This window comes from Passer montanus, unplaced genomic scaffold, assembly GCF_014805655.1.
Source record: "Passer montanus isolate IOZ18808 unplaced genomic scaffold, ASM1480565v1 scaffold29, whole genome shotgun sequence".
NCBI classification, from domain to species: Eukaryota; Metazoa; Chordata; class Aves; order Passeriformes; family Passeridae; genus Passer; species Passer montanus.
The window spans coordinates 3,979,566-4,006,440 of NW_024367596.1; the positions used below are offsets into that span (position 1 = coordinate 3,979,566).

The 26,875-nt window shown below is 47.5% G+C and overlaps 1 protein-coding gene across 1 annotated transcript in view; it reads right to left on the reverse strand.

Moving 5' to 3' along the window:
- The window catches only part of SLC7A14 (solute carrier family 7 member 14), a 29,746-nt gene extending 3,598 nt beyond the window's left edge, over window positions 1-26,148 (reverse strand). The window contains exons 1-7 of the mRNA XM_039713820.1: window positions 25,974-26,148; window positions 12,890-13,282; window positions 7,144-7,380; window positions 5,777-5,994; window positions 3,748-3,894; window positions 2,661-2,869; window positions 1,262-2,139 (exon numbers count right to left, since the gene is read on the reverse strand). Of these exons, the coding sequence (XP_039569754.1) occupies window positions 1,262-2,139; window positions 2,661-2,869; window positions 3,748-3,894; window positions 5,777-5,994; window positions 7,144-7,380; window positions 12,890-13,193 (1,993 nt within the window). The 5' untranslated portion in view covers window positions 13,194-13,282; window positions 25,974-26,148. The remainder of the gene's footprint in view (window positions 1-1,261; window positions 2,140-2,660; window positions 2,870-3,747; window positions 3,895-5,776; window positions 5,995-7,143; window positions 7,381-12,889; window positions 13,283-25,973) is intronic.
- Window positions 26,149-26,875: the final 727 nt, after the last annotated feature.

Sequence of the window (26,875 nt, forward strand, 5' to 3'; positions counted from 1 at the left end):
GGTTGGACCCCAGCAACTCACTAGCCCCGCTAGCCCTACCTGATGTCACCTTCCTGCACAAATGCTTTCACTGGCAGCAAATATATCCAGAGATCTGATTTCTGGTGGATCATGGGATTAACCTACCCCAGACATCTGCACAGAGAAATCCACATGCCATGGACCAGCCATGGAGGACAGATGTGAGGTTACATCTGGACCTCACATCTCTGCCAGAAAAACCAATGGGATGTCCCATCCCCAACAGCCATGGATGGGCTGGTGGAGCTCATCACAGCTAATGCAGTGGTTTAATTGACTCGTTGCCATTGCTGGCAGCTCAAGAGGTGTTCATTATACCCACAGAGGAAAGTGCTTAATCACAGCAGATTAAATTGATGCTTTGGAGTAATCTTTTTTTCCAGGTAGAAGGGCTTTCCCTGGATTTGCAGCTTCATGTGCTGACTTCAAGGGCCAAAAAAGCACTGAGTATGTCTTCTCCAACCCAAAAATGCAGATGACAGCACCTGCCCAATGGCTCAGCTTGGAGGAGCTATGAGATCTGCTTTATTCTCTTGGGTTTTGGACTGACTGGGTTGCAGAAAGCACCTGCCCAATGGCTCAGCTTGGAGGAGCTATGAGATCTGCTTTATTCTCTATTGGGTTTTGAACTGAGTGGGTTGCAGAGTAAAGCACTATGGATTTGCTAGACTCCTGGTTATGTGTCAGAAAGCCTAAATGTGGGAAAAAAAGGATCCACAACAGAGTCTGTGAGTCCTAAGATGCCCCTACCTCGAAGTTGAGAACTTGGGCTAAAAGGAGATACAGTCTACAGATCTGGCTTTCCGAGGGCTTCTAGGATTGGGCAGCTCTGGACTTTGGAAAAGCAGTGCTGAAATACTGGTGTGGGCTGCTGAGAAGCTGAAGAGGGTGACAGAGCAAGAAATCAGGCTGATTTCTGTACAGAACCTGCCTGTGAGGCAATTTGCAGAACCCGCCTACTTTGCATCAAAAAATCCATCAAAATAGTCACCTTTTCATGAAGTCATTCTCTTCCATGAAACTGATGTTTTCTGGAGGTGTAATTTTCCATTTAGCTGTGGTTCAGGGGCTGGATAAAATTGGGATTTCTAAAAACTTCAGGATGGCAAGGGGCAGATGAGAAGGACTGGGTATTTTCCAGGCATCAGCCTAAGCACTCTAATTAGGGAAGTTGTTATTATCTACACCTTTCCAAAAGAGTGTCAGTGAAAAAATGAAAATAAATGAACCTGGGACTCACCCACAAAACACCAGACAGCAAATCGGATCCACGTGACTGTGGAGAGCTTCAGCATGAGATAGATATTCACCAGCATGGCGAAGGCAGGGACGAAGGGCAGACACGGTGCCATGTAGGGCAGCTTCTTGGGGTTTTCTGGCTGCTGCAAGATCACAAACACCAGCACAGCGATGAGCAGGACCATCAGCACCACCAGGAGGACAGCCCACCAGCTCTGCTCAGAGATGTAGTCTGACCCAAAAATGATGAAGGAGCAGAAGATGAACATGAGGACGAAGAGCAGGAGCACGCAGGTGGTGACCGTGTGGCCGGTGGCCGCCGTCGGGCGATCCATTTTACCCGGCAGCCCGAGGTGGATCCGCATCGTGTAGTACCGAGGGCCAATCAGCTTCTTCAGCTTGATGAGATAGATGTTCTCAGACTCATCTGCCTCTATCCCCGAGGTCATGTCAACAGTGCCGTAATTGGGGTGATTCACGTTGTAGGCTGATTTATCAGATTTCCCAATTAGCATCTCGTTATCTCCTAGCGACGGCAGATTTTTTGCCCCGCATGTGTTGGTCGGTGGACCAGAGAACTCCTCTCCTTCACTCCCAGGAGAGCAAGCTTCCTTCTCACAGTCGGCCAGGATGCCCTCCTTCTTCTTGGTGTGCTCCTCGGAGAGGAATTTGACGAAGCCGTCGATGTCGCTCTCAGGCTGGTACCGCAGGAGCAGGACGCAGACGGACACCAGCGTGTAGGCGAGCAGGGTGCCAATGGACATCATCTCAATCAGGTCCCTCAGGCTGACCAGCAAGGAGAGAAGAGCTGCCAGGAACCCGGACACGATACAAGCCACCACAGGGGTTTCTGTGTAAGAGCTGACGTGGGACAAAAACCTGGAGCACAGAACAGTCGCACAAAGTTAAAATCACAGAGGTTTCCTGTTGCAATAAGCATTCCCTGATTGCAGGGGACAGTCTCAGGGATCCCTTCAGGTCTTGTTGCTTTTTGGAACTGTAATTCCAGGTGGGGGCTGGCAACACTTCTGAAGTTGAATTTGGAGTTAGATCTGGGTCTGACCAGCTCTGCAAGGAGCACTTGGATACTTCCCAGATTTTATCATATAAACTGCCCTCCTTTGGAAGTAGCTCTTGGATTAAACACTCATCCCCACATAATCAGAATCCCTATGTAACAACAACAAATGAGAAACTGTAGGGTAGGCTGCTTCTGATATTTTCCCCCCAGGATATTGTTATGGTTTGTGCCCCATTCTGCACCCACCTTGTCTGTGCATTCTCATTGCTCCCTGCAGTGACAACTCTGTCAGGGTGTTGGGACCCCCAAAAGCCCCCGCAACAATTTCTCCTCTGATCCCAAGAGGCCAGAAATAAATGCCAGCATGGGTATGACTGACCTGAAGAGCAGCCCATCACCAGCCATGGCGTAAATGACTCTGGGCATTGGGAAGAGGGAGCCCAGCAAGCTGACAGTGAGGCCGGCCACGGACCCGATGGCAACGATGAATTTGGCTGCATAGAATCCATGGACCACGAACATTTCCATCAGTGGGGACTCGGTGTCGATGGCGTCGTAGGGCACCATCAGCGTGAGGATCATGCTCACCTGGGCAAGGCAAGAGGAGCAGGACAGGGGTGTCAGCATCAGCACTGGGGGCTGCTGGGGATTCTCAGGGTGGAGGGGACGTAAAATGCTGGAATTAGGTCTGTTTGCACTTTGCTGTAGGATGGTTAATCCCAAAAACTGTGGGGTCTTAGTCTCTGCTACTCAAAGGCAAGAAAGGATGCTTGAACCTCGCTGCAGGGGTGATGCAGCAGTCAAGTGGGACTGGTGAGGCTGGTGGGACTGGCAGGGTTAGTAACACTCACTTTGGCTGCATTCCTGTGTGGGGAATAGTGCTGGGGCAGACCCCAAATCCAGATTGCATTGCTTGGAGGAACACTGACCTGATTTGAGTAAAAGAATTTGTTTTCATGAGAAGCCCAGTCCCATGCAGGAGAGGTGAGTTTCTTTGAAATGACAGAACAGTGGTTTTTTTTCCTTCATAGCTAATTTTTGCTCTTTTGCAAGGAAAAACTCTAAGCACAAGCAGTCTTTAATTGGGGTGCAGAGCAGTGCAATCTCACAGAGCCATCCCTGCCTATCCTTCCACCCACTTGGATCTTCTCCCATATCTCCAGCAGAGGCAGTGCTGCTTTTCCCAGAAACACAGAGAAAGGATGCTGCAATGCTGCTGCTCATTCTTTGCTTCTCTCCTGGGTGCAAAAATAGCTGTGGATGGCAATAAGTAAAAACCTGCCTGCCACACGTCCCTGCAGCTGGCCGAGGGGTCTTTTCAGGTGACAGGAGCCTGGGGACAAATGGAGAGGAGCCTTGGCAGGCACTGTGCAGTTGCCCAGACGGACTCACTTGGTACATATATATATATTTACATGCATACATACATATTTATGTACATTCACACCTGAGCAGGAACTACTTACAGACACATAAGCTGTCAGGCACGTGACGAGCGAGGCTGTGATGGCGTAGGGGATGGAGGTGTTGGGGTTCTTCGCCTCCTCTCCCGTGGTAGCAATGATGTCGAAGCCAATGAAGGCATAGAAACAGGTTGCAGCCCCCTTGAGCACCTGTGGGGAGGATCAAACATCTGGGTGCCAGGAGGGAGGCCGGCACCCAGCCAGGGAGAGGGAGCTGAGCAAAAATGGAGCAGCTCTGTTGTGCCTTGTCTGAGCTAAAGGGTGAGTGGCCACAGGTCAGGGAGTGTACATGTAGCTCTGGGGACTGACCCTGGGAGCACCCCTAACCCACCAATCTGATCTGGGGAAAAGATTTCAACCTGTGCCCTGAGCCACAGAGGCATCTGCAGCTCACCCCACAAACCTGCAGTGCATGAACACGCTGGGAGATCCTGCCAGTGTCAGAGGAGACAATCAACCAATTCCAGGTTTGCTTTAACAATCCTCCACCCCAAATCCATCTTTATGAGTAGGGATCTGGAACATGTTTGCATGTTCTGCCTTAGCAAGATGTCTCATGTGGCAGCAAGATCCGCTTGCAGAGGAAACAGGAGAGAGCAGCAGCCGTCAGATGTGAGCCGCTTCCCAAACAACCTCTGTTTTGCTTGGAAGCTGCAGACAGGTTAGGAGCACACATTGGAGCACTTGGATGAGGAATTATTTGTACCGTTTGGTTATTTTTTTTAATGTGATTTTTGAAAATATACAATATTAGCGAGGACATTTATAGGAAAGGAATGCTGGAGCAGGGTGAAGACTGCCTGGCTGATCTGGAGCTGTGAAACCCTTGCAGCTTGCTGGGTACCACCTGTCCATCACACCTCTGTCATCTCAGCTGCCTGGTGATACTGCACACAGCAAAACTAACCTCTTTCAGAGACTGTCTGTAATTATCTTTTTAAAATATGCCCTACGCTGTTGGGGATCTCACACTTGTGCTTGGTGATGGATTTACTTTTACAAACAGCTTGTGAGCCAGTAAACCAGCTGAAAAGGATGAGACCACCCCACTCAGTTGTTTTTTGTTTTGAATATGCATCTATCTCTTACAACTTTTTTTTTTTCCATGCCAAGAGATATTTGGTGCACTGAATTGGAGCAAACCAGATATTTTCTATTTTCTCTTTTTCACTCCTATTGTATGGTATAACAACCCAAGTGCAACCCAAAGGTAAATATGACCTCTGTTCTCAAGTAAGCCTCAGAGCTCTTCTCCTCACTATTGTTCTCTGGCAAAGAGGTATTGATTTACTGGAGGAAGGTGCAGGGAGTGTATGGCAGTTTGGGACCCTTTCAATAACCAAGATTCGTGGTTTACTTTACTTTCTTGCTTATTTTTCTGCACAAAACCCCAATGGAGTTGAGCAGTGTAAATCTGAGAAATTATCTTGGGTTTAGGCCAGCTGAGATATTTTCAGTCTCTGTTCATCCTTGGATAAAAACCAGTGCAAGCAAGCTAAAAAAGCCAAATATGTCCAAATTCTCAGTAAGCTTTGAGGGAACATCCATAAAATAAGTGCTGGCAGGTGGCATTATGAAGTGCTCAAAACAAATGCTTGAGAACATTGTTGTTGAAAACCAGCCAACAAAAATATCTCCCCGCTCCGCAGAGGCTGAGACAGCTCTCTGGAGTGCCCTGTCTCAGATTGCCACAGCATTTTGCTCCATTGCCTGGCAATTAGTGGCATTTCCTTGGGGATAATTCCATGTGGAGTTTGACTTTGCAGAAGGACATTTTGGAAAAGTTCTGGGTTTATGCTAAGAGGAGTTAGGAGATAAAGCATTGCCGTACTCTTTGGGTTTGGTGGAAAGAGCAGGTCTGCATCCAAGCCTGCACTCCTGGGATTTGGAGGTCCCTGGCCAAAGCACAAGTGGATTTAGCAGGGCTGGGTTCTGGAGGGTGCAGCAGCATTGGGGTGTGCACACCATGAGCAAGGCTGAGTGTGTGGCAGCACTTGGGTGCTGTGTGTCCCTCCGTGCTCCCAGGACTTACCCCTGGCCATCCGAACGGCAGGAATTGCCCTTCAGCCCAGTTGTCACTTTTGATGTAGAACAGACCAGCAATCATGATGAAGACCCAAACTGCCAAGTTAATGACATTGAGCACGTTGTTCAGTCCCACCGAGTTCTTCACCCCCATGGCCACAATGATGGTGACAATGACAGCAATGACCAGAGCAAGAAGGTCGGGGTACGACTCCTCTCCTTTCCCTAGGAGAGAGAAAAGAGATGTGCTACTCTCCATCCACAGAATATCCAGGAACTCTGTGGAGGAGTTTTAAACCCTTTTCAGACCTTGAAGTTTTGCAGAACTCTTTGGTCTCATTGCAAAAGTGGCCTCCAGAGGCCCATGTCTCCACTAGATAAAGTTGTTTAATTAAGGTGATAAATCTTGGTGTCTCAAGACACTGTTCAGACTTTTGGGAGAGCAGTAAACCAATGACTGTGTCCCAATTTGCATAACATGTATCTGCCAAGTACTCATTAAAAATCCATCAGCCATGAAGTTTTCATGGCACAGGTACAGGACAGCTGGCTGGTTTGCTTACTGGTAGGATTCATGGACTGTTGCTGGAACTGCTGGTCATGCAGGACCACCACAGCCCCAGTCCCCAGCAGTGCAGCAGACACCAGCTTGTGTTCTCTAACAAAATTCTGTGTGTGCCTCAAGGGGACTGAGCAGAGTGCTTGCACTGGGTGAAGGGTTTCTGTGCTGCCCTTACCCTCCGACATTCGACTATTTCTGTGCATGTATTCTAAATGCCAGCTCATCCCAAAGAGGCTCAAAGTATCCCATATCCCATACCCTCCAACCCTGCCTGTGTGCCAGGCTGCTGAGGCAAAATACCAGAGCCAGACAGACAGTAAATAATGAATGAAGCCTGATATCCATGTCTGACTCCTGATGAGCTTCCAATTACTTTTCAGGCCTGAATTAATGGAGATATCTCTGTGTCACCATGATATTTTATGAAAAATCCCTTTGCACAGGATTTCTTCTCCTGAGAAGATGAGAAGCCTCAGAGGAAAAGAAAAACAATATTATCTGATTGCTTCTCCCTGTGTTTTGCTGCTTTGGAATGTGGCAGGTGCATCTTTGATTGGTTCCATGTGAATTGTTCTTACTTAAAGACCAATCCCAGTCCAGCAGTGCCAGACTCTCTGGTCTGTGACGGGTTTTTATTATGAATTCTTTTCTAGCTTTCTATAGTTTAGTATAGTTTTAGTATACAATTTCTTTTAATATAATATAATACGATACTATAATAAATCGGCCTTCTAAGAAACATGGAGTCAGATTCATCTCTTCACTTGTCCTGGGCACAAACACCACCAAGCCCTCTGCCCAGCAGGACGCACCCAGGCCGTTGAGCGTGCCCACGCTGCTGATCATCCAGCGGCTGATGGTGTGGTTGGCCAGCGAGTCAAACATGCTGCTGAGGGCGCTGGCGCCCGCGGCCGTGCCGATCAGGTACTCCAGGATGAGGTTCCAGCCGATGAAGAACGCCACGAACTCCCCCACGGTCACGTAGCTGTAGGTGTAGGCAGAGCCCGTGGTCTTGGGGACCCGCACGCCGAACTCGGCGTAGCAAACGCCTGTTTGGAAAAGCAGGAAGAGGTTTAAGGAAAAGGGGAAATGGGAAAAGTAGAACTGCCTTGGTGCCACCTTCCCGGAGGTGCTAGGAGCACTGAGACATCGCATGGTGACCCTCCTTCCCCTGTTTCTTGGCTTAAAAACCAGAAATATTTCCACTAGGAAATATCTCCACTAGGAAATATTTCTGGGCTTTTCTTTTTTGAGAAGACACAGTTCAAACCAGCCAGATGTTTACATGGGATCCTGGACCAGTGCTGCACGGTCTCATCCCAGAGGAAGATGCCACAGGAGGCCTTACAGAAGGGTACACCTCTCTCTGCCCCAAACTTCCAATCCCCAAACACTCATCCTGCATTACTGCTCTGCAGATCCAGGCATGAGCACTGTCCTGATCATCCCTGCTTTTTTTCATACTCAAGCAAGAGGAGTTTGAAGATGTCTTGCACAGAGAACATAACTTATTTTAACACTTAAATAATATTATATTTAAGTCTTCTAAAGAATATTTGCAAAACTAACTGTGCAGAAGAAGAAAAGAAAAGCAAAAAGAAGTATTTAACTGTAAACGTTTGGGAGGAGAATTCATCAGACTTCAATACTTTTTGAACTCCTTGTGTGCTTACTATGTCAGGATAATTTTTAATAAAAACCTGACCCTGACACATTGATGTATTAAAACAACCATTAGCTTTTTTTTGAAAATGAATGGATGTACTTAGTCTCAAATTCCCCAAATATTATTCAGGACAAGTGCTGGGAGGGTCCTGCATGTTTAACACTGATTAGGCCCCTGCCCCAAAGACCCCAGTAAAGTTCATATGGGTGAATTGGTTAAGGCTGTTACTACCATTGAGTAAACATGTAGTAATTATTGAGCTCTCTATCAACCAATATTCTCCATTTAGAAGATAATAATTGCTTCAAATTTGCAATCAGTTTAGTACAGAGAGGGAATGAATAATTTATAAAAATGTTATGAGGTGGCTGCTCTTCCTTAAGTGCTGTTTCTACACTGTACAAACACAGAGTTGTTGAATCTCTTAAGCTGAATTTGATGGCGCTTGTTTTCTTGCTTTTGGAGGATTTTTATATTCCATTCACTGCTTAACTTGAATGTGGGCTGCTTTGCAATGGGACTCTTCAAAACTTGATTTCTGTAAAGCAGCCCAACGGGAGCCACAAGAGGTTTCCATCATCCATCCAGCCCTACCGACAGTCATTATTCAAAGCTGATGAAAAATGCATGCACTCGGCAAAGGTGCGGCGTTCACAGATAACTACAGGCCTGAATGATTTATGAAACTGGTGCTCTGACGAAGACAAGTATCTAGTTTCTGTCTTTGGTGGCCTTAAAAGAAAAAAAATAATATATATATATACACTGTTTCTTGTAGGCAGCTCTCATTTTAGCCAACGACAAGATAATGATTGAAGGGGATGGTTATCAACACACAACGATAATGCTAAAGCAAAGAAATGAATATGTATAAAATGTTGGAGCTTTCGGTTATTCTACTTGGATCCCAAAATAGAAGGGCTGTTTTTCACTAGGGGTTGGGTACAGCAATAGGTTGAGAATATCAGCATTAGGTGTCAGCATGTATTACACACAAACATATACATATAATATATACTATCTGTTGCATTCGTACTGTATTATTATTATTATTGTTGTTGTTATCAATTTTTTTAATTTTTTTTTTTTTTTTTACAATCTAACTGCACAGTTGGAGCTTTCGGTTATTCTACTTGGATCCCAAAATAGAAGGGCTGTTTTTCACTAGGGGTTGGGTACAGCAATAGGTTGAGAATATCAGCATTAGGTGTCAGCATGTATTACACACAAACATATACATATAATATATACTATCTGTTGCATTCGTACTGTATTATTATTATTATTGTTGTTGTTATCAATTTTTTTAATTATTTTTTTTTTTACAATCTAACTGCACAATAAAACTGTGTTACTCAGTTACTCCTTGGCAGTTCTGGCTATTCAGCTCCTTGTTCCCCTGTATCCGGAGGAATGCAGCTCTCCCAGTGCTCCTGCACAGCCAGCCCAGATCTGGAACTACAGAGAGAGGTTGGGTACATCCTCCCTGTCACAACTGTTTAATTTGGAGACAGATTAATCTTCGCCCCCCCCCAATCAAGACTGTTTGCAATTTCTGAAGAAAACAAGACAACACAATGGTTTTTTGAAAGACCAAGCATTCTACAGAGGATCATTTCTTTTCCTTGAATATCTGCTGCCCTTGTGCAATTGGTGTGACAGTCATTACACTTGTGTAATTATACAGTCACTGACATTGTTCTGCAGGACATAAACACAGCTGAGTGGTCTTGGTCCTTCCAAGATCCCAGCCACAGAGCAGCACTGGGCAGCACAACTGGTGGCAGGAGAGCTGGTGCTTTTGGTGTGCTGGCGTGGTGGTGGCTGTGATGTGGCTGCTGACCCTGCCACTGATACTTGGCACAAGGCTACACAGGAACCACGAGACATCCCACAGGGCACTGGCATGATGGCAGTGATGATTCAGTGAAAAATAACTTCTGAGGGGGGCCTTTCAGCCGCTCTGGAGGTAACTCCAAATAATTCATGCTGCCACACCAGAAATCCAGAGGGACTATCTTTCATCAACCAAGAGCAGCCAACTTATTGAGGAAGCATATTATTTTCATCAAGCCACTGAGCCTGTCCATTGCATTTCATGATCACCATGTGCTGATAGATAAAAGGCAGCTCCATAAAGAAAGCTTCCTCAGAGCAAGGACTCCTATCTCTCCAGCTCCTCCCAGGCAGCTGCAGGTGCAGCCCCTCAGCCCAGCCCTCATCCTGCAGCCAGCAGCACCTGGGGCACATGCTCAGCTGCCCTGTTCCATTGTGCATCCTGGCTGCTGCTGATCCTGTTCCTGTACCACTCTCAGGTAAGAGTGTGGCACTGTGCTCCAAACTAAGTTATTGCTTTAGGAGAGAAGATCACTAAAGGGATAAGAAATGGCTGGTGGAAAAGGCTGTGGAGAGGGTGGTGGGGTTGGGTGAGATGCAAACTGCCGATTTTGGCTAAGGAGGGGTTTTGGATAGACAGGGGTGAAAGTGGGGAATGTTGGTGGTTGCAGCTGATGGCAGGAGCCTCAAGTGCACTGGGGGCTTTGTGGAGAGAAGCTGGGCAAGCATTTCTATTTGACAGATGAATGAATGGCCTTCTAGTGAGAGAACAGAAGAGATTGATTTAATTTATCAGTTTAATACATTACAATGTGTTTGTAAGTGCCTGATGGGGTATATGTTGCCATGGCAGGAGCCTGAAGTGCACTGGGGGCTTTGTGGAGAGAAGCTGGGCAAGCATTTCTATTTGACAGATGAATGAATGGCCTTCTAGTGAGAGAACAGAAGAGATTGATTTGATTTATCAGTTCAATCAATTATAATGTGTTTATAAGTACTCTGATGAGGTATATGTTGCTTAAAACTATGGAAGGCATAAGTGGAATTTGTTGAGTAGATGAAATTGGAAAAGCACCTTTCTGAAACCAGGCTTAACAGTGCAAAGAGGCTTCCCTGTGGCAGGACTGCCTTATGGCTGTCTCCTGGGAAGTCAGATAACCTTCTGGATGGTTTTGAATTACAATGTGTTTGTAAGTGCCTGATGGGGTATATGTTGCCTAAAACTATGGAAGGCATAAGTGGAATTTGTTGAGTAGATGAAATTGGAAAAGCACCTTTCTGAAACCAGGCTTAATAGTGCAAAGAGGCTTCCCTACGGCTGTCTCCCTGGGAAGCCAGATAACCTTCTGGATGGTTTTGGTTTGTCTGTTTTTGGGGGGTTTTTAAAATCCAAAACCCTTCTGGGCTCACTTCTGCAAGCAGTGGGGTTTGACTTAGTGATCTGTGATGGACAAAGCAAAAGTTCCTTAAAATCTGTTTGTGCACACTTGTCCAAACTCAGTGCCTGGCACACCAGGCATGACCACGACGGGAGAGCTGAAATCACATCCCCAAGGAGTCCAACAGCCTGTCCAGCTCCTGAATTCTTACTTGGCTTTACTTGCCAAAAAAGTGTTGCTGTTACAAACAACAGCAGCATTAACGATGAAGTGAGGAAGCAGCCAAGGAGACTATAAAAACACTGCATCCCTCACAAAACACTTTCCCAGGGCTACAAAAGCAAGGGGAGATGAAAGCGGAGCTGGAAGCGGCGCAGGCTCCTGTGGGCAAAGGCGGGAGGAGCTCCTGCTGCGGGGCAAGGCTCATGTCTGGGGTGAAAAAAAACCCTTTTGGAGTCCAATGTGTTTTTGTTAGCTGAGACCCACCCAAACTCCCTTTGCTCTTGGTTTGCATCACCGCCAACAAAACCTTTGCAGAGGAGAGAAAGCAGGCGGTGGGGAAGGGGAGACGCTGATGCTATCTACTGCCTTGGATAAAAAACAAGCATTTTGGTTCGTTTGTTGTGTTGGGCACCCAAATAAGCATTGGATCTCAGTGCAAGCTCTCAGCTCTTGTTGTGGGCTTTGGAGAGAGCCTGAGGATTATCCCTGGGCTGTGCCAGGGCTGTGCCTCTGGGCTGCAGGAACATCAGGGGTTCAAATCCCCACTCACTTTGGTGGGATCTCAATGGAGCAGCACTGCAAACTCCAGAGAAAGACCATGATGTGCTTCCACCTCTCATGACACAAATCCAGAGTTTTGAAAAGCTGATCTGGGTCACTTTGCTGTGTTGGCTCTTCTGTCAAAGCCCTTTGCCATTTGCTCAGGTTTCTTTATCCAACCCACAGACAAAAGCTGGATGCCAGACAGACACAGCATGCAAAGTCCTCTGAGCAGAGGGAGCAGGAACATCACATCATCGTGTTAGCACTGATCTGGAAAGGACAAATGCCAACAGTACTGGCTTCATGGAGAAACTGCAGCTCGAGCCATATGCTCAGCTGGGTTCCTACGGAGGAGATAGAAATCACTGTGTTTTCACTAAAATACATCATTTCTCTCTCCCTGCACATTTGTTTGTTGGGATTTTTTTTTTGTTTCGAAACTCAAAGACTGACCCTGCATGAATGGGAGCCAATGAAATCAACTCCAGAACTAACTGAGGAATTTCTTAACTGTTAGCCATGTCAACAAAGGAAGCTGGCCCTGGTACTGCCCAAGCCACTGACATCTTTCCTGTTGGAACTAAGCTTCCCACAAGCTCTCGCTCCAGTGCTGTGGCTTGGCCACACTCATGGCCTAGGACACACTCTGCAAAACTCTCAAATATCTCAAAAATATTGCCCACAGGCTCCATTCTTGTAGAAGCCATTAGCAGCTGATCATGCTTGGCTGCTGGTTCCCAGTACAAAGTTTGGTCTGATATTTTGGCAACGAGGGACAGCACCCCATGAGCTGCCTGTGGGAAATGGTTTTGAGTTGGTGGGGATGGTGCTGCCTCCTTGTAGCCTGTGGTGCTGAGTGTCTACCCATGAATGGAGAGGATGCAGGACACGTCCCGTCACCCAAAACCTCACCTGACAAGATGGACGCGACGGCAGCGATGATGAAGGACACGATGACCCCGGGCCCCGCCATCTCCTTGGCCACCAGGCCGGACACCACGTACATGCCGGTGCCCACGCAGCTCCCGACGCCCAGCGAGATGAGGTCCAGGGTGGTGAGCACCTTGGCCAGCCGGGCGCCCTGGGCGGCCGCGGCGCCGCTGCCCTCCAGCATGGACTCCACGGGCTTGGTGCGCAGGACGCGGGCGCGCAGGGCATGGCCCGCCGCCCCCCAGGGCACCCGCCGCGGGTCCAGCCGAGACAGGAACCCGCTCATGCTGCTGGGCTGGGCAGAGCCGGGCCACGGACGGGGTCAGCAGCACCCACTCAGGGCTGTGGCTGCGTCTCCATCATGCGATGGCAGCCCTACGAGAGAAAGGAACAGAGTTTTGGACTGAAACAGCAAAAAAAGAGAAAAGAGTCAAAAGGGCGCCCTAAGTTGGTTTTTGGTGGGCGCCGGTGCTGGCAGAGCTTTGCTTTGACCAATGCTGTGGAGAAATCTCCTTTCTCCACCCTCAGATGTTTTATACAACACCCTCAGTTGTTTTGTACAGCATTGATGCACTGCTCTCCTTTGCGTTCGCATGGGTTTAGCCTCAGTCATTACTACAGTGTTACAAACAGCAGGAACCTGATTTCCTCCAAATTCTCATTAGGTGGCTTAATTGCTGCCAGAAGTGATGGTGGCTACACGTAACTGAGAGGTGCTGGTGGCCACTGGGCCCTGGTGGGGACAGAGTGTGACTCCAAGCCTGTAGTTAAGGCAAACTGGGAGAGGAGATCAGCAGGAGCAGTGTGGGCTCCAGTGGCCACTGGGGAGTGAGTGACTGACAGCACGGCCAGCTGCAGCCACTTTTAATACTTTAAAATTATCTTGCCTGAACCCATGTGCTCTAGGATTGTCTCAACAATCGTGGCCTTGTCTTGGTTTCCTCTTTCTCCGTGCTTTTTTCATCCCCAGTCCTATTTTGAAGAACAATTCAGCAAATCCCATTCCCCCCTTCCTCCCTCCCTCCCACCCCGTCTGCTGTTCTTCAGCAAACTGTGTTGTTCTCATAGTACCAGCAGCAGGGACTTCCAGGTGACATGTAATGACTTCTTGACTTTGAGCAAGCCAAGAAGAACTGACAAGCTGCAAGCTAATACCAGGGTATGGGAAAAATCATTTATCAAATATTAATTTTTACCTGGCAGCTTCTTCCTTGTCAATACAGGAATATTCTTTTATTTTAATTGCCTTGAAGACAAAACACTTATTTTTTCCATCTTTACATCCAAAACAAATTACATTGTGTCCACAAGGCAGCCTTGTGTTGCTGAAGTTTATTAAATGAAACACAGCATTCATTTAATGTTTTGGTTGATCACTGTTCAGCTTGTGCTGATTTTTTACCTCGAGCAACCACAGGTTGAAAGGCTGCATGCTCCAGCTAGGAATAATAATGAGAAATTGTTACTGAGCAAATGTGGATCTTTGGGTTGAGAATAAAACCTGGGTTTGGCTTTTGGGTTGCTCAGGGAGTCAGCTGGCTGTGGGATGGGCTGGCTCACAGGTGAGGTTTTACTGTCTGGCTTAAAGGAAGGTTTTTGTTGGAAAAGGGCAGCTGAGCCAGAGCTCAGCGGGTCTGCACCAGCCAGGATGAAACAGACCTGTTCTCATGGAATAAACATGGAATTGTTTAGCTTTGAAAAGAACTCTGAGATTATCAACCCCCACCATTAATCCACGTTCCCAAGTGCCAAATCTCTGCCTCTGTTAAATCCCCCCAAGGGTGGAGACTCCATCAATTCCCTGGCCAGTGTGTTCCAGTGCTTGACATCCCTTTCCATGAAGAAATTTTTCATAATATCCGATCTAAACCTTCCCTGGCACAACCTGAGCTCCTGTCGCTTGTTACTTGGGAGAAGAGACTGACTCCCACCTGGTTCCAACAGCCTTTCAGCTGTAGAGATCAATAAGTTCCCCTCTGAGCCTCCTTTTCTCCTCAGGGCAACATGCTCCTGTCCTGGCACCTCCACAGTGGCTCTGCTTTGCCAGGATTGTGTTTTAGCCATGTGGAAAACAACAACTCTAAGAAAAACCACCCAAAATTAATCCTTTTATCCAAAGCATGGTACCTATGGAGTGTGGGCTGGAAAAAGTCATACTGTGCTTCCCACTTTCCATCCTTTATTTAATTATTTTCCTTGAGCTTTGTGGCTTCTCTTAGTTGAGTTTGAAAGACTTGGATTTATGTGCTAGGGTTTGCATTTAATTGAATTAAACTAGTGAAGTATCTGGGTCTTCAGAAGAGGATGGTGTGGGACGAAGGCACCAAAGCTTCAGGCTGGTCCTAGGTGACATCACCAGGGCATGCTCTGGCATGGGAAGACCTGTCCTCTGTTTTAAGGGGGATTGGGATCCCAGTTTTTCATCATCGTGTCTCTGGGTGTCTGATGAAGGCTTTGGGAAGGGTGGCATGTGCTCCTTAACGAAGGAATTCATATCCACACTGGAAGAATTAGTGAATTCCTCAGCCTGAGGAGAGGTGACGAATTTGGACAGCCCAGTTCACTCTCAAGCCACATCATGGTATAGAAATTACTTTCTCATCAGCATTGCAAAGAACCCCAAGAGAAGACAGGGCAATCTTGTCCTAGAATAATCTTAACTGCTAAAATGATGAAAAAAGCCCTTAAATATTTTAAATGGTTTAAATTTAAAGCAGGAACTGGCTGGTGGATTAGTGATGCACCCAGATTTAGGCTGCTGAGCTGTTCCAGCTGCCTGGGGCTGGGCTGTGATCAGGTCCTCCTGCATAGCAGCCCAAAAGAGCCCTGCAATTCATGGGGTTTAGTCTTCTATAAGTCATCAAGGGAAAAAAAAAAACTTTCAAAACCTCTGAAATGAAATAACTCTATAATTGCTGCTATGCTCAATTAAAGCAGTCATTCAAAACTATTCCAGATGTTTAAGCAAGACCAGCATATTGCTGCTATGTAGCTTGGAAAATATCCTTTCTCTCCATTTGAAACCAGGATAAAATATGTCATGGATGGCAACCACCTCCATGGGGCAGGGGCAGCTCACTTCTGCTCTGCTCCACTCATCCTGCCTGTCTAGGAGCAGACAGTGGGAAGCAAAAGGAATTTTCACTTGTTTTGTTTTTTTGTTTTTTTGGGTTTTTTTTAATCTCCTCACCCTAAATCCAGGAAGATGAAGGGAGCTGTGGGTCAGAGGGGGCAAGCTGCAGCTGGGTTTTGGAGCTGCTCAGCTTTCCACCATCATGCTGTTGGGGTTGGTTTTCCTCGCTGGCTGGCACTTGCTGCTGCCACCATGTGCTTGTCAGCACCACTGTTTGTACCAAAACACTCCTCTTCATCAGGGTAAATTGACTGAAACTGCAATCAAGCCAGAAGGAGAGACATAGGTGCTTACAGGCATGGATCTTCCTTAGTGTCTGGGTTGATGCTGAATTATTCCTTGTATAAAACTCGTTCTGCTGGGGAGATGCAGCACAGTGCCCCCCCAGCATCTCCCATCCTCATCACCCCCCAGAGCTCCAGCTTCTCTAGAAAATTGTCCCCAAACCACACCTGTGCCTTGGGGTGGCTTTTGATTTTCTGTTAATGACTCCCCTCTGCCCAGAAGTCTGTGGGGGTATCCACGAGCAAAGATGTCTATTAAAATCTGCTGGGAATGCAGCAGGGAACAGAATATCGATGGTGGTAAATGGAACAAAGAGAGCTCCTGGTGTTGTATTGATGGAAAGCCAGGCAGGGGCACTCATTAAGAGGAAAAGGTTGGGTTTTCCCTGGTTTTCCATGGCTCACAGAGTAATTACTGCAGAGGAAAGATTGCTGATGCCTCCAGCAGCCGGATCAGCATGGATCTGGCCCTGGCATGCAGAACACCAGTGCTCGTTTGCTGCAGAGGTTTTTAGGGGGAAAGTCCCTTTCTCCTTGCCCAGGGGAGCTGTGCTTCAGCAATCTGGGATTGAAGCAGCTTCCTATGAACCCCCAAGGCAGTGCCTGCTGTGGACCTCAGGAATATTAATTCTGGTGTTTATGGTGCAGGAGCATCGGCCCTCAGACTCCGTGCTCCAGCAGGGACTGTGTGCCAACATCACCCATGGATAAACAGAGCCCCAAAGGCTCAAAGGGATGCTGGAGGTAGCTCAAGATGATGGTAAAGGCATCTCCTGGCAGCAAACCCCGCTGCAATCCCAGAAAAAGAACAAGAAAAAAAGGAGCAAACGTGCTAGGCTGACCTCCCTGCTGCCCCTTCCCGTTTCCCTTTAATCCCGAGCTGGGTGACGGCGGGGCGGGTTTGCCTGGAGAGGCTCAGGAGCTGAATTTCATCGCGGCTCCTCCAGCAGGGAGAGGCTGACGTCAGCCGGGCAGCAGGGATGCTGCTGCCGGGATGCGCGGCCCCAAATGTTTTCATTACGGGTGCGATCTGATTCGGAGCTTTATGCGCTTGTTTTTACAGTGCTGCTCCCCAGCTGGGCTGCCACTGTAAAAGCTGGCTCTGTCTCCATCACCAGCCCTCCTAAACGCGATTTAAAAGGCAGGCACAGAGCCGAGAGCGAGGGCTGGTCCCTGCCAGTGCTCTCACGTGGGTCCAGCTTCAGCAATCTGGCCTTGTGCCTTTGCTGGTAATTTTTGGGCTTTTCTTATTTTTAATCTTTCCATTTTTACCTCTGCTGGAGCAGTTCAAGTGGAGCTGTGGTTAATTTAAACTACAGTAGTTGCTAAATTAAACCACTGATAACACTTCATGTTTAAGACCAGCTTTCTCTGTGCATCAGCTGAAAAAAAAATTAGATATTTTCTATGTGTCTTTGTGGAAAAATGGAAGAGAAGAGGCTGAACAGCACCTTTCTATGATGCTTCCATCAAGGTTATACTGAGTGCTTTGGCAGTGTTAGTACTGCTGTAAGATGGTTACACATCATTATCTTCTTTTGACAAATAAGCAAAATAAATGAGGAAATGTTTATTTTTGACCAAAGACATAAGGCAAGGGCGCCATGCACCCAGAGGCAGCCCCCAGGAATTCCTAAACTTTGTGTTCTAGTCTATAGTGCAAGTATTAAAAGAGCATAAATGTGTAATCCAGTGATATAATTAGCATGTACATAGAGATCACCCTTTCTCCCTCTTCCCAGCCTTCAGGGGGATGCAGTGTGATGGTTTAGCTGCTGTCCTTACTGGGGAGAGACTGGACTGCCTGGGTAATCAGGGAAAAGGCAGGGGGAAGGATGGGTCTTGCAGCTGGTGTTTCCCTTTTCCTGGGTAAATAGCAAATCAATACTTCAGCACTGATCTGTGCCCATGCAGGTGAGCAATGAGAAGGTTTTGGCAGTGAGGGCTCATCTTCCTGCCTGGATGAGCTGGGAGATGAGGTGACGCATTCAGAGGTGAAATTGGAGCGTGCCACAGGGAAGGCCAGCAGATCCCTTGATACTGAGCTGTTCTAAACTTTGCCAGCATTAATTACATGCCAACTTCACAAACAGCTGGTCCAGGTTCCCTTGGGATCCTCTGGAGCAGCAGGCTAGTGAGAAACAGCTCTGGGACTGAAAGCTGAAGTATTTTCCTCCTTCCTAGGGGCTGGATTCGTGTGGAGCACCTGCAGCCTGAATGGGATGGAAGCTGAAATATTCCTTTTGGAGATGCTCATGCACATCCTTGCAGGCACATCCCTCCCCTTGGTGAATCCACCTGTCCCAGTCCAGTGTCTGGCATTTTGGTTTTCCACTTGTTTTCTGCCCTTTTTGCATGGCTACCAATCCTTCCCAGGGTGCAGAATAGTGCAGGAATGGATGCAGGGAATGATAGATAGAGGAGTCTGTGCGTGCCAAGCTGCAATAATGCAATATGCATGAAGTGCTCTATTTGGCTTTGCAACAAAGCTATTTAACCCACCAGAAGGGGAAAAAAAAAAAGGTGGGGGGGAGAGAGAACTACAGAGGTATAATCAATTTGCACATTTGCAAAAAGGTCTCATTTGTTGCTGTTGTCTGGAGGTGGGAAGCCTTAAAAACTGCAACAATGCAGGGAAATGGCAAATCAATAGATGGCTGAGCTGAGAAGGAGGTGGGGAACCAGGAATATCTTGGAGCTGTTCTGACAGGCTCCCTCTAGGACAGTAGAGAAACAACATGAAATGAGTAAAATTTCTTGCTCCACCAGTAAAACAGAGAAATTCACTGCCTTGAAGAAGAGTGTGGTGGTTAATCTGTCTGGGTTTTGTATGGAAGTAGATGAGAAACAATGCTAAAAATTATTAGCAGTCCCCTAGACGTGCCTTGTAGTCAATATTGGTTTTGTACCTGCACGTGCTTGTCTGCAGCAGGACCCTGGAGGCTCTGTGCACTTTCAAATGCTCATTTGTGGTGCTGTGTGATTTTGCACTCCAAGTGCAGATATTGATACCAGTCCTTTGAGCACAGCCTCCCCACCTTTCTGCAGTCACAAACTGCAGTGGTGTCGAACAATGAAACTCCTGAAGGAAATTTGGGTTCACAGGTCTGGGCACTCAGGGTTTCAAGGACCAATGTGCTGGGGTTCAGGCATTTTAAACACCATGGGAGGGGTGCCCAGGAATGCAGATTTGTCTCAGACAGACTTGTAGATTCACAGAATGGTTTGGGTTGGACAGAATCCTAAAGATCACCTCATTCCAACCCAACCTGACATGTGCAGGGACACGTTCCACTAGAGCAGATTGCCCAGGATTCCACCCAGACTGGCCTTGCAAATATTCCAGCCTGGCCTGGCACACCCTTCTGCAGCCTCAGGTTTTGGGAGTAGCAGTTCCAGACCCTGAGCTGCCACAAGAGGAGAAGCATGATCTGATTTTTCTGGAATGTAGTGAGTTGCCCATTTGCAATGCTGGGCATAGATTCCTCTGGCAGTACCACTGCCAGCAGCATCAGTGGGATGGTTGCAGCCTGGGTTTGTGATTCTGAGCTTTTCCCTGGTTTTAGGTAGTAGGTTGTACTTCCAGTAATTACCACTTTGATGAGATAACACATTTTCTGCACCAAATCTCACAGTGAGAATGGACAACAGCTGCCTTTGTATCACTGAAACTCTAGATCTGGGCTACCAGACAGTTTGTTCTAGAATTATACTCCTTTAAAAACTGTCTTTGCTTTAACAACACACAAGAGGAAATCTCTGTAATTACTGGGCTGTGTTTTCTTTTTCTTTCCTCAGTGGATCCATACTTTTACATCGCAGAATGAAAGTCATTATGGTTTGCTGCAGGCCAGACAGGAGAGCTTTTTTCATTTGACATAATTCACAGAATGGGTTATTTATTAATGTGTGAGGCTCTCTAAACAAAATGGATTTTTACTCTTGCAAGAGTCTGGCTGATACATCATTATGACAACTTATTTCATTTCTGGGTAGGATTTTGAGCCCAGTGACGAACACACAAATCTTTCAGTAAGGAACTGATTTAACACTGAGGCTTTGTCATCCAAACAAGGAAAAAATTCCCCTCTGTATCAAATACAGGATCTGAAAATCCACTGTTTTTAAACCTCCAGTTTTATTTTGAAGATTGCTGGTTTTATAGAGATTCCTTTATCCCCCACTAAGAAGCTGCTGGGCTTTTTCCTCTCAATGCTGACTCTCACTCACCAGCAGTCTTTCCACCTTTCTGTAATAATTCAGTAGGAGTCTGAGCTGGCCTTTTACACAGTAAGCACATCAAACTTACAAACACCATTACTCGCTCTTGCCGAGTTTCAAATGCATTTATCTTTTGTCTGTGCACATGGTGTCATTAATTACTTATCGTGTTCCATCAGCAGTTATACAAATGTAATTGATTATGCCTCACTGCCCCACTTCCACTATTTTGGCTATCAGCTAATCAATGCAGGAGAGGATCTCAAACAACTGCTTTCCTCAGAAGAAGCTGGAAAAACACATTCTTCAATCCCAAGCCTGCTAAAGGTTCCAGAAGAAGCAGTAGTAGCATATGCAAATCAGTGGGAGATTTTTGCATATGCAAATTGGAGCTTTGAGCTGGGGGGAATTTGGCTGGTTGTAACCTGTGCCTCTAAATTCCTCAACAGAAACCTGAGGTAGGCTCAATGCTCCTCCAAGGAAGTGAATAGCAGCTCCTGCTGATTTTATTACATTTTGCTGCTTATTCTTCTTATTCAGTAGGACAAAAACCCCTTGCCTTACATGAGTAATTCTGCTCCATTTCAGCACAACCGATTATATGAGTAATGTGATCACAAGTGGATCAAAGATGATGATTTAGAATGGAGTTCATGTGTTTAGTCATTTATCACCATCAGTCAGGCAAAGGCACTGCAGCACCTAAGTGATGTGTAATGTGAGCAATACCTGGCGCTGTAGCAGGAGGGCTTTTTTCCCAGTGAGTTACAAACTTACTGCAGACTAGCACTAAATCAGTCTCTGGGATGGTACTAGAGGGGCAGAATTAAATGAAGAATTATGTGTGATAATAGCATAAAAGTTAGAGTATGATAATATTCCTGAGCAATGCACATGCACTGACTGGAGATGTCCTTTTGTAGCAAGGGAATCGGTGTGAGCCAACTAGATTTTTTTTTTTAGATTTTTTTTTTTAATGGAGATGTCCTTTTGTAGCAAGGGAATCGGTGTGAGCCCACTAGATTTTTTTTTTTTTGTTAGATTTTTTTTTATTACCTCTTTCCCTGAGACTTTTGTCTCCCAGTTACCGTCAGTGGAGAGTCCCCACAGTGTGCTGCCCTGCCTGGCAAGCCCAATTCCACTGCTGTGCCTGCACAGGAGTGAGAGCAGAGCTGCTGGAATGCTGCTGCTGTAGTTCCTGCTGGTGCCAGAGCTCCCAGCCAAAGGACATATTGCTTCTTTCTGTCTTAATTTCCTTCGAGCAGAGCTGGTGACCCTGGTTATTAATTGCACATCTCCCAGTCCCTGTTGCTTCCCAGCCAGTTGTTTAATGAGTGGAACACGCCTGCTGGTGCCCAGGTGTCTTGGACAAGGCTCTGGAGATTCCAGATGCTTCCCGAGCCCGTCGCTCCAGGGCTGGAGTGGTGTGAGACCTGTGCCCAGAACTTCCTACCTGTTCCCTCCTGGGAGGGGAGGACAGCCAGGAGAGGCAGATGTTTCCTTCACTACCACACCAGGGTGCCCAAATCCTGCCTGGAGCCACCCTGGCACTGCAGAGCACCACGGGGCAGTGGCTCATCTGGCAGAGCTCAACAGGTCCATCGTTAAGACCTGGTTCAGTGCCCGGAGCCACCCTGGCACTGCAGAGCACCACGGGGCAGTGGCTCATCTAGCACAGGTCCATCGTCAAGACCTGGTTCAGTAATGCTCAGGCACAGGTTTAAAGCTAAGTTTTAATTGTGCTGCTGCAGGTGGAATGTGCCCAGGTGTGCATGTGCTGCATCCTCAGCTTGAAAAAACTTTTTTGAGGAGGACTCAGCCCACACTCAGGGAGCTGAGGATGAGAAGGAGGAATGGCCCCATCCACCAATGAGGTCATGGTCACCAATAAACAAGAGCCAGTGGCTGCTGAGAGGGGCTGCCCTGAGCCCATGTGTGGTTTTATAGATTTTTACTAAAGTTTTGACACAGATACACTCAGAGGCAGTTGTAGCATGGCAACAGAAACCCATTTCCCTGTAGGCAGCAAGCCACTTTGATCCTGTCCTCTCAGAACTGGGGTGTGGTGCTGGAAACACACGTGCTGCAAAAGCTCCTCTGCTCTTCACCTGCCAGGTGGATTTAATTCATGGTATCATGACTTTCAATGAATTATGGATACAGTGACTGTGCAGGGGAACAGAAACAATGGAGTCATGTGCTGTGTGGCTCCACCTCGCTGGCTTTGTTTCATAAGTGCCCGGGCTTCGCTCTGACAGTTTTATTGTGGGGAAAAATTGTTTTCTCTTAGAGATGTTCCAGCCTGGTGACAGCAGGGGATGGGCTGTGGTGGGAGCATAAATGCTGGCCAGAGCACCCAGTCCCCTGAAGAATCTGGAAGCAGGGCTGCAATGCAATAAGCCAAGGAAACTCAAGAGAATTTTTCTCAATATACAAGAGAAAAATTACAGTTTCCAGTCCTTTCAGTTTTGGCATTTTCCCATTGACAACCACAGCTTAGCAAGGTCTAATTCCTTGTAAATGAAAAATGTCTTAGGACTCTCTGTGGATCTGAGCCCCATTTACACGTGGGTGGTTTAATGAGTTCAGCAGACTCACCCTGGACTGGGGTGAGACTGGCCAGGTTTCCTTATCCACAGGAAACAGCTGAAAATGCCTGCTGTATTTCTGGGCTCTGGATACTTTGCATACCTATGATCTCTCACAGACTGACAAGCTCAAACCCAACCATGGTTTTATATATTATAGAGGGCACAAATCTGGGAGTGATTTGGGGGTTTAATTTTTTTTATTTAATGTGAGAGTCACAGATGCTGCCCCCTACTAAAGTTGTTTTTGCATGACATACAGATCCCACTGCAACCCACAGCTGAAGTATTTGCTTTGTTTTTACATTCTTGTTTTTAAAATGTCTTAATAATCCAAACAACAATATGTTGCTTAAACATTCCGATGATTTTAATAGCTCAGGTGCTCTGAAAGCAAAGATTTGAGTATTTGGGGACACAGAAATCAGTTACAGACTGCTCTGTTATCCTCTTTTTTTTGCTTGGCTTCATGAAGAGCCCAGGATTGTGTTTACGTTTGTGTAACATCTTGCCATCCTTATTTGCTTGAATGTTGCAGGGCTTCAGAGAAAAACCATTAATTTAGCTATTAGGAGGTTTTCCTGTTCTCATTGAATTTTCTAGAAATTCTCCTGTTGCCTTTAAGGGAACATGGAAGAAATTTTATTATATGTGCGTGATTTCAGAACTGAGAAAACAGACTGTCTTCAGAAGGAAGTAGTGTCAAATCAGCCTACAAATATATCCTTTAAAATGATTTTGGCTGGAATCCTTCCTGATATGATCCCATCTGAGACTCTGAAGTTACACAAAGAATAAATGTTCATCATTTTCGTATAATCCAAAAAGAATTAGAGAAGGATAAGATATGTCTTGACTTGAGAGTCATGAATAACTCCCTGAAGAGAATGATTTATGTCTTAAAATGCTTCCCTTTATGCAACATGCACAAAGAAAGATATTCTTTTGGGGGAGAGTTAATGAATGAAACCAGTTGGAAAATTGGAGGATTCAAAATAGAATTTGGACACTTATTAGCTCTGCTCTTGGAATGTGGTTAAAGATCCCACCCACTGGGCGGGTAGTACTCATGTAGAGGGGTAGCTGGGGCACCTGGAATTAAAGTTGTAACATCTCTGTGCCTTATTTGGGGAATTAAGGATCAAAGGTACCATAAAGTCCTCGGAGTTAATTCTGTCTGAGTCTCAGGTCATTAGTTTCCAGGCAATTACTGCTGCAGGGAGCCCAGTGCTTTGCTTTGGCTGAGCTGCACATTTTGGGAGGACATCAAACCTTGACACAAACAGATGGAGAATCCAGCACATTTTCTGATGGCTCCTTCATCAGGTCATCAGCACTCCTCTGTTCAAAAATGCGATGCCTCCCTCAAATTGGAATGTTTTGGCTTTAGCATCTCGGCAGCAGCTCATGCTGTGCCTCTCTTTGGCAGACAGAGGAATAACTCAGTGCCTGGTAATTTCTTTCTGTAGAGGCTCTTAGATTCAAGGATTCACATCACTTCCCTCCTGCTTTTTAATGAAGTGAATTCTCAGGTGCTGTAATTCCTCCTCTGTAAGGGCCTTTCTCCAGTCCTTGACAGGTTTTGGCTTTTCTTTCCTTTTTTTTTTTTCTTCCCCTTACTTCCAATTTTGTTGTCATTTTTGTTGATGTCTGCTGTACTCCAGCAGTCTGTTTTCAAGGGCTGAGGTAAAATTTCCTTCCCACATCTCCACTTACTGAAGAGCAACTAAACAAGCCTTTTTTTCCCTTGTTCTTGTTCAATGACTTGTCTTATGGCAGCTATTGCATCTGTGCTGTCTTCTCAGATACGTACTGCACATTTGAGTTCATGTCAAGAGGACCCAAGATTCCTTGTTTACAATATTTACTACTCATCAGTAACTGTTTTGTTGGAAAATTTGACCCCCTTTAATAGATGAAAATGGGAAATCAGACCTTGGACCTCTGCGAGACCCCCTAAATCTCTGTTCTCCTGCAACAGATTCCCCATGGAGCAGCACATTTTAAGAACAGATGCTGAGTTTAATCTAGGTAACTTTTCTCTCTAGTGTTGTTTTTGGCTTGTTTGAGGGTTTTTGTTTATTTACAATATGTTTTTCAACTCTGCTAAGTCACATGCCTTAGCAATGTGTACCAATATAACAAACACATGTAAATATCTTTAGCAATCAGACTTTCAGTCTCATGACAGTTTTTGGGCAGTTAAACAAATGCCTTGGCGTGCTAAAATCTATTTGCCTGCTACTCAGGGACACTGGGAGAATTAATCACTTAATACGCTAGATTAAATCAGACATGGCTCTTTTGAGACAAAAATCTTCTCTGGGGTCGGCCAGGCAGGGCTTCCCCCTCCTCTCCAGAGGTGCTGCTTCCAGAAACCCTGCCGGGAGGGCACCGAGCCGATCTGTATAAACTATCATTTCACAGGCCACAACAGCCGGGCTGCAGAGCAGCCGTGAGAGCAGAGACCGGGCTGGAGCACACCTCGCCAGGCAGCTCCAAAATACCCGTGCGGAATCAACAAACAGCAGCGGCTCGGGGTGACGTAAGGAGGAAGCCAACTCCATCCCCGGCCTCCAAGTCGCAGGGAGTTTTGCAGGCGCCGGGGGGAGGACGGAGCCGGGGCCGGGGCCGCCCCGTCGGGGCTTCAGCACCGCGGACAGCGCCGGAGCCGCGGCCACGCGCGGGAGGGGTGTCACCGGCCCCAGGGTGTCTCCTACCCCAGGGTGTCACCGGCCACAGGGTGTCTCCTGCCCCCTCCCTCGCTGTTTCCCTTCTGCTCGTCCTCTGCCCCCCTCCCGCAGCGCCCCGACCTCCCCGCGGCTGTTCCGCGCCGTCACCTGTAGCAAGAGCCGTGGCTTCGCTCAGGCCACCCGCTGTCCCTCCGGTCGCTCCGTTTCTCCCCGTTTCCAATCAATCCCGCGCCGTCAGCTCCGGCGCCCCCGCCTCCTCCCGCCGCTCCGCCGACACGGGGCCGGGGCAGGGCGGTGCTGAGGCGGGCTGGGGTCCCCCGGGGCCGGTGCTCGAAGCCGGGGCACAAACCGGCTCCGTGTGCGTGGCGGGGGGGCCGCGCTGCCCGGCGGGGCTCCGGGCAAACCTTCCCCGGGCTGGCCGCGGGGCTCGGAGCCGCTCCCTGCCCTCCCGCGGGGCCGGCGCTCACCGCTGCAGCCGGCGGGGGCTGCGCCGGCTCCGCCGACCCCGGCTCCGGCCGCGCACGCAGGGCGGAGGGATGGAGGGAGGAGGGATGGAGGGAGGGATGGAGGGAGGAAGGGAGGAGGGCGCTGCAGCTCCTCAATTATTCAGCGCTTCCCCTCCCCGCCTGCCGCATGTGACCGCCGGCAGTGCCCGCGGGCCGCGCCGGCCCCGGAGCGCTCCCGCCGCCCCCTCGGCCGCCTCCCCTCCCTGCCGGTCGCCCCTGCCGGCCCAGGTGTCCCCAGGGCTGCGGGTGGCCTCCCCAGAGCTGGCTGGCTGGTGGTGGAAAAATAACTCTTCTGGCAGGGCTTTCCTCACCCCGCGGACAGAGCGTGGGGAATCGCGGTTTTGTTTTCTCCTTGAGCTGCGCTCTGAGATTTTGGGTGTTAATGCTGTAATCTCCGAACAGGCAGAATTAGGACTAAAATAATGCTTCATGCATTGCAGCATGCTGGGCTGTCCAGCCCTCTGCACAGCCCAGCTGGGAGGAATTAGGTATCAGGTGCAGGATATATTTAATATTTTATACCCGTAGCTACTTTAGAGGATA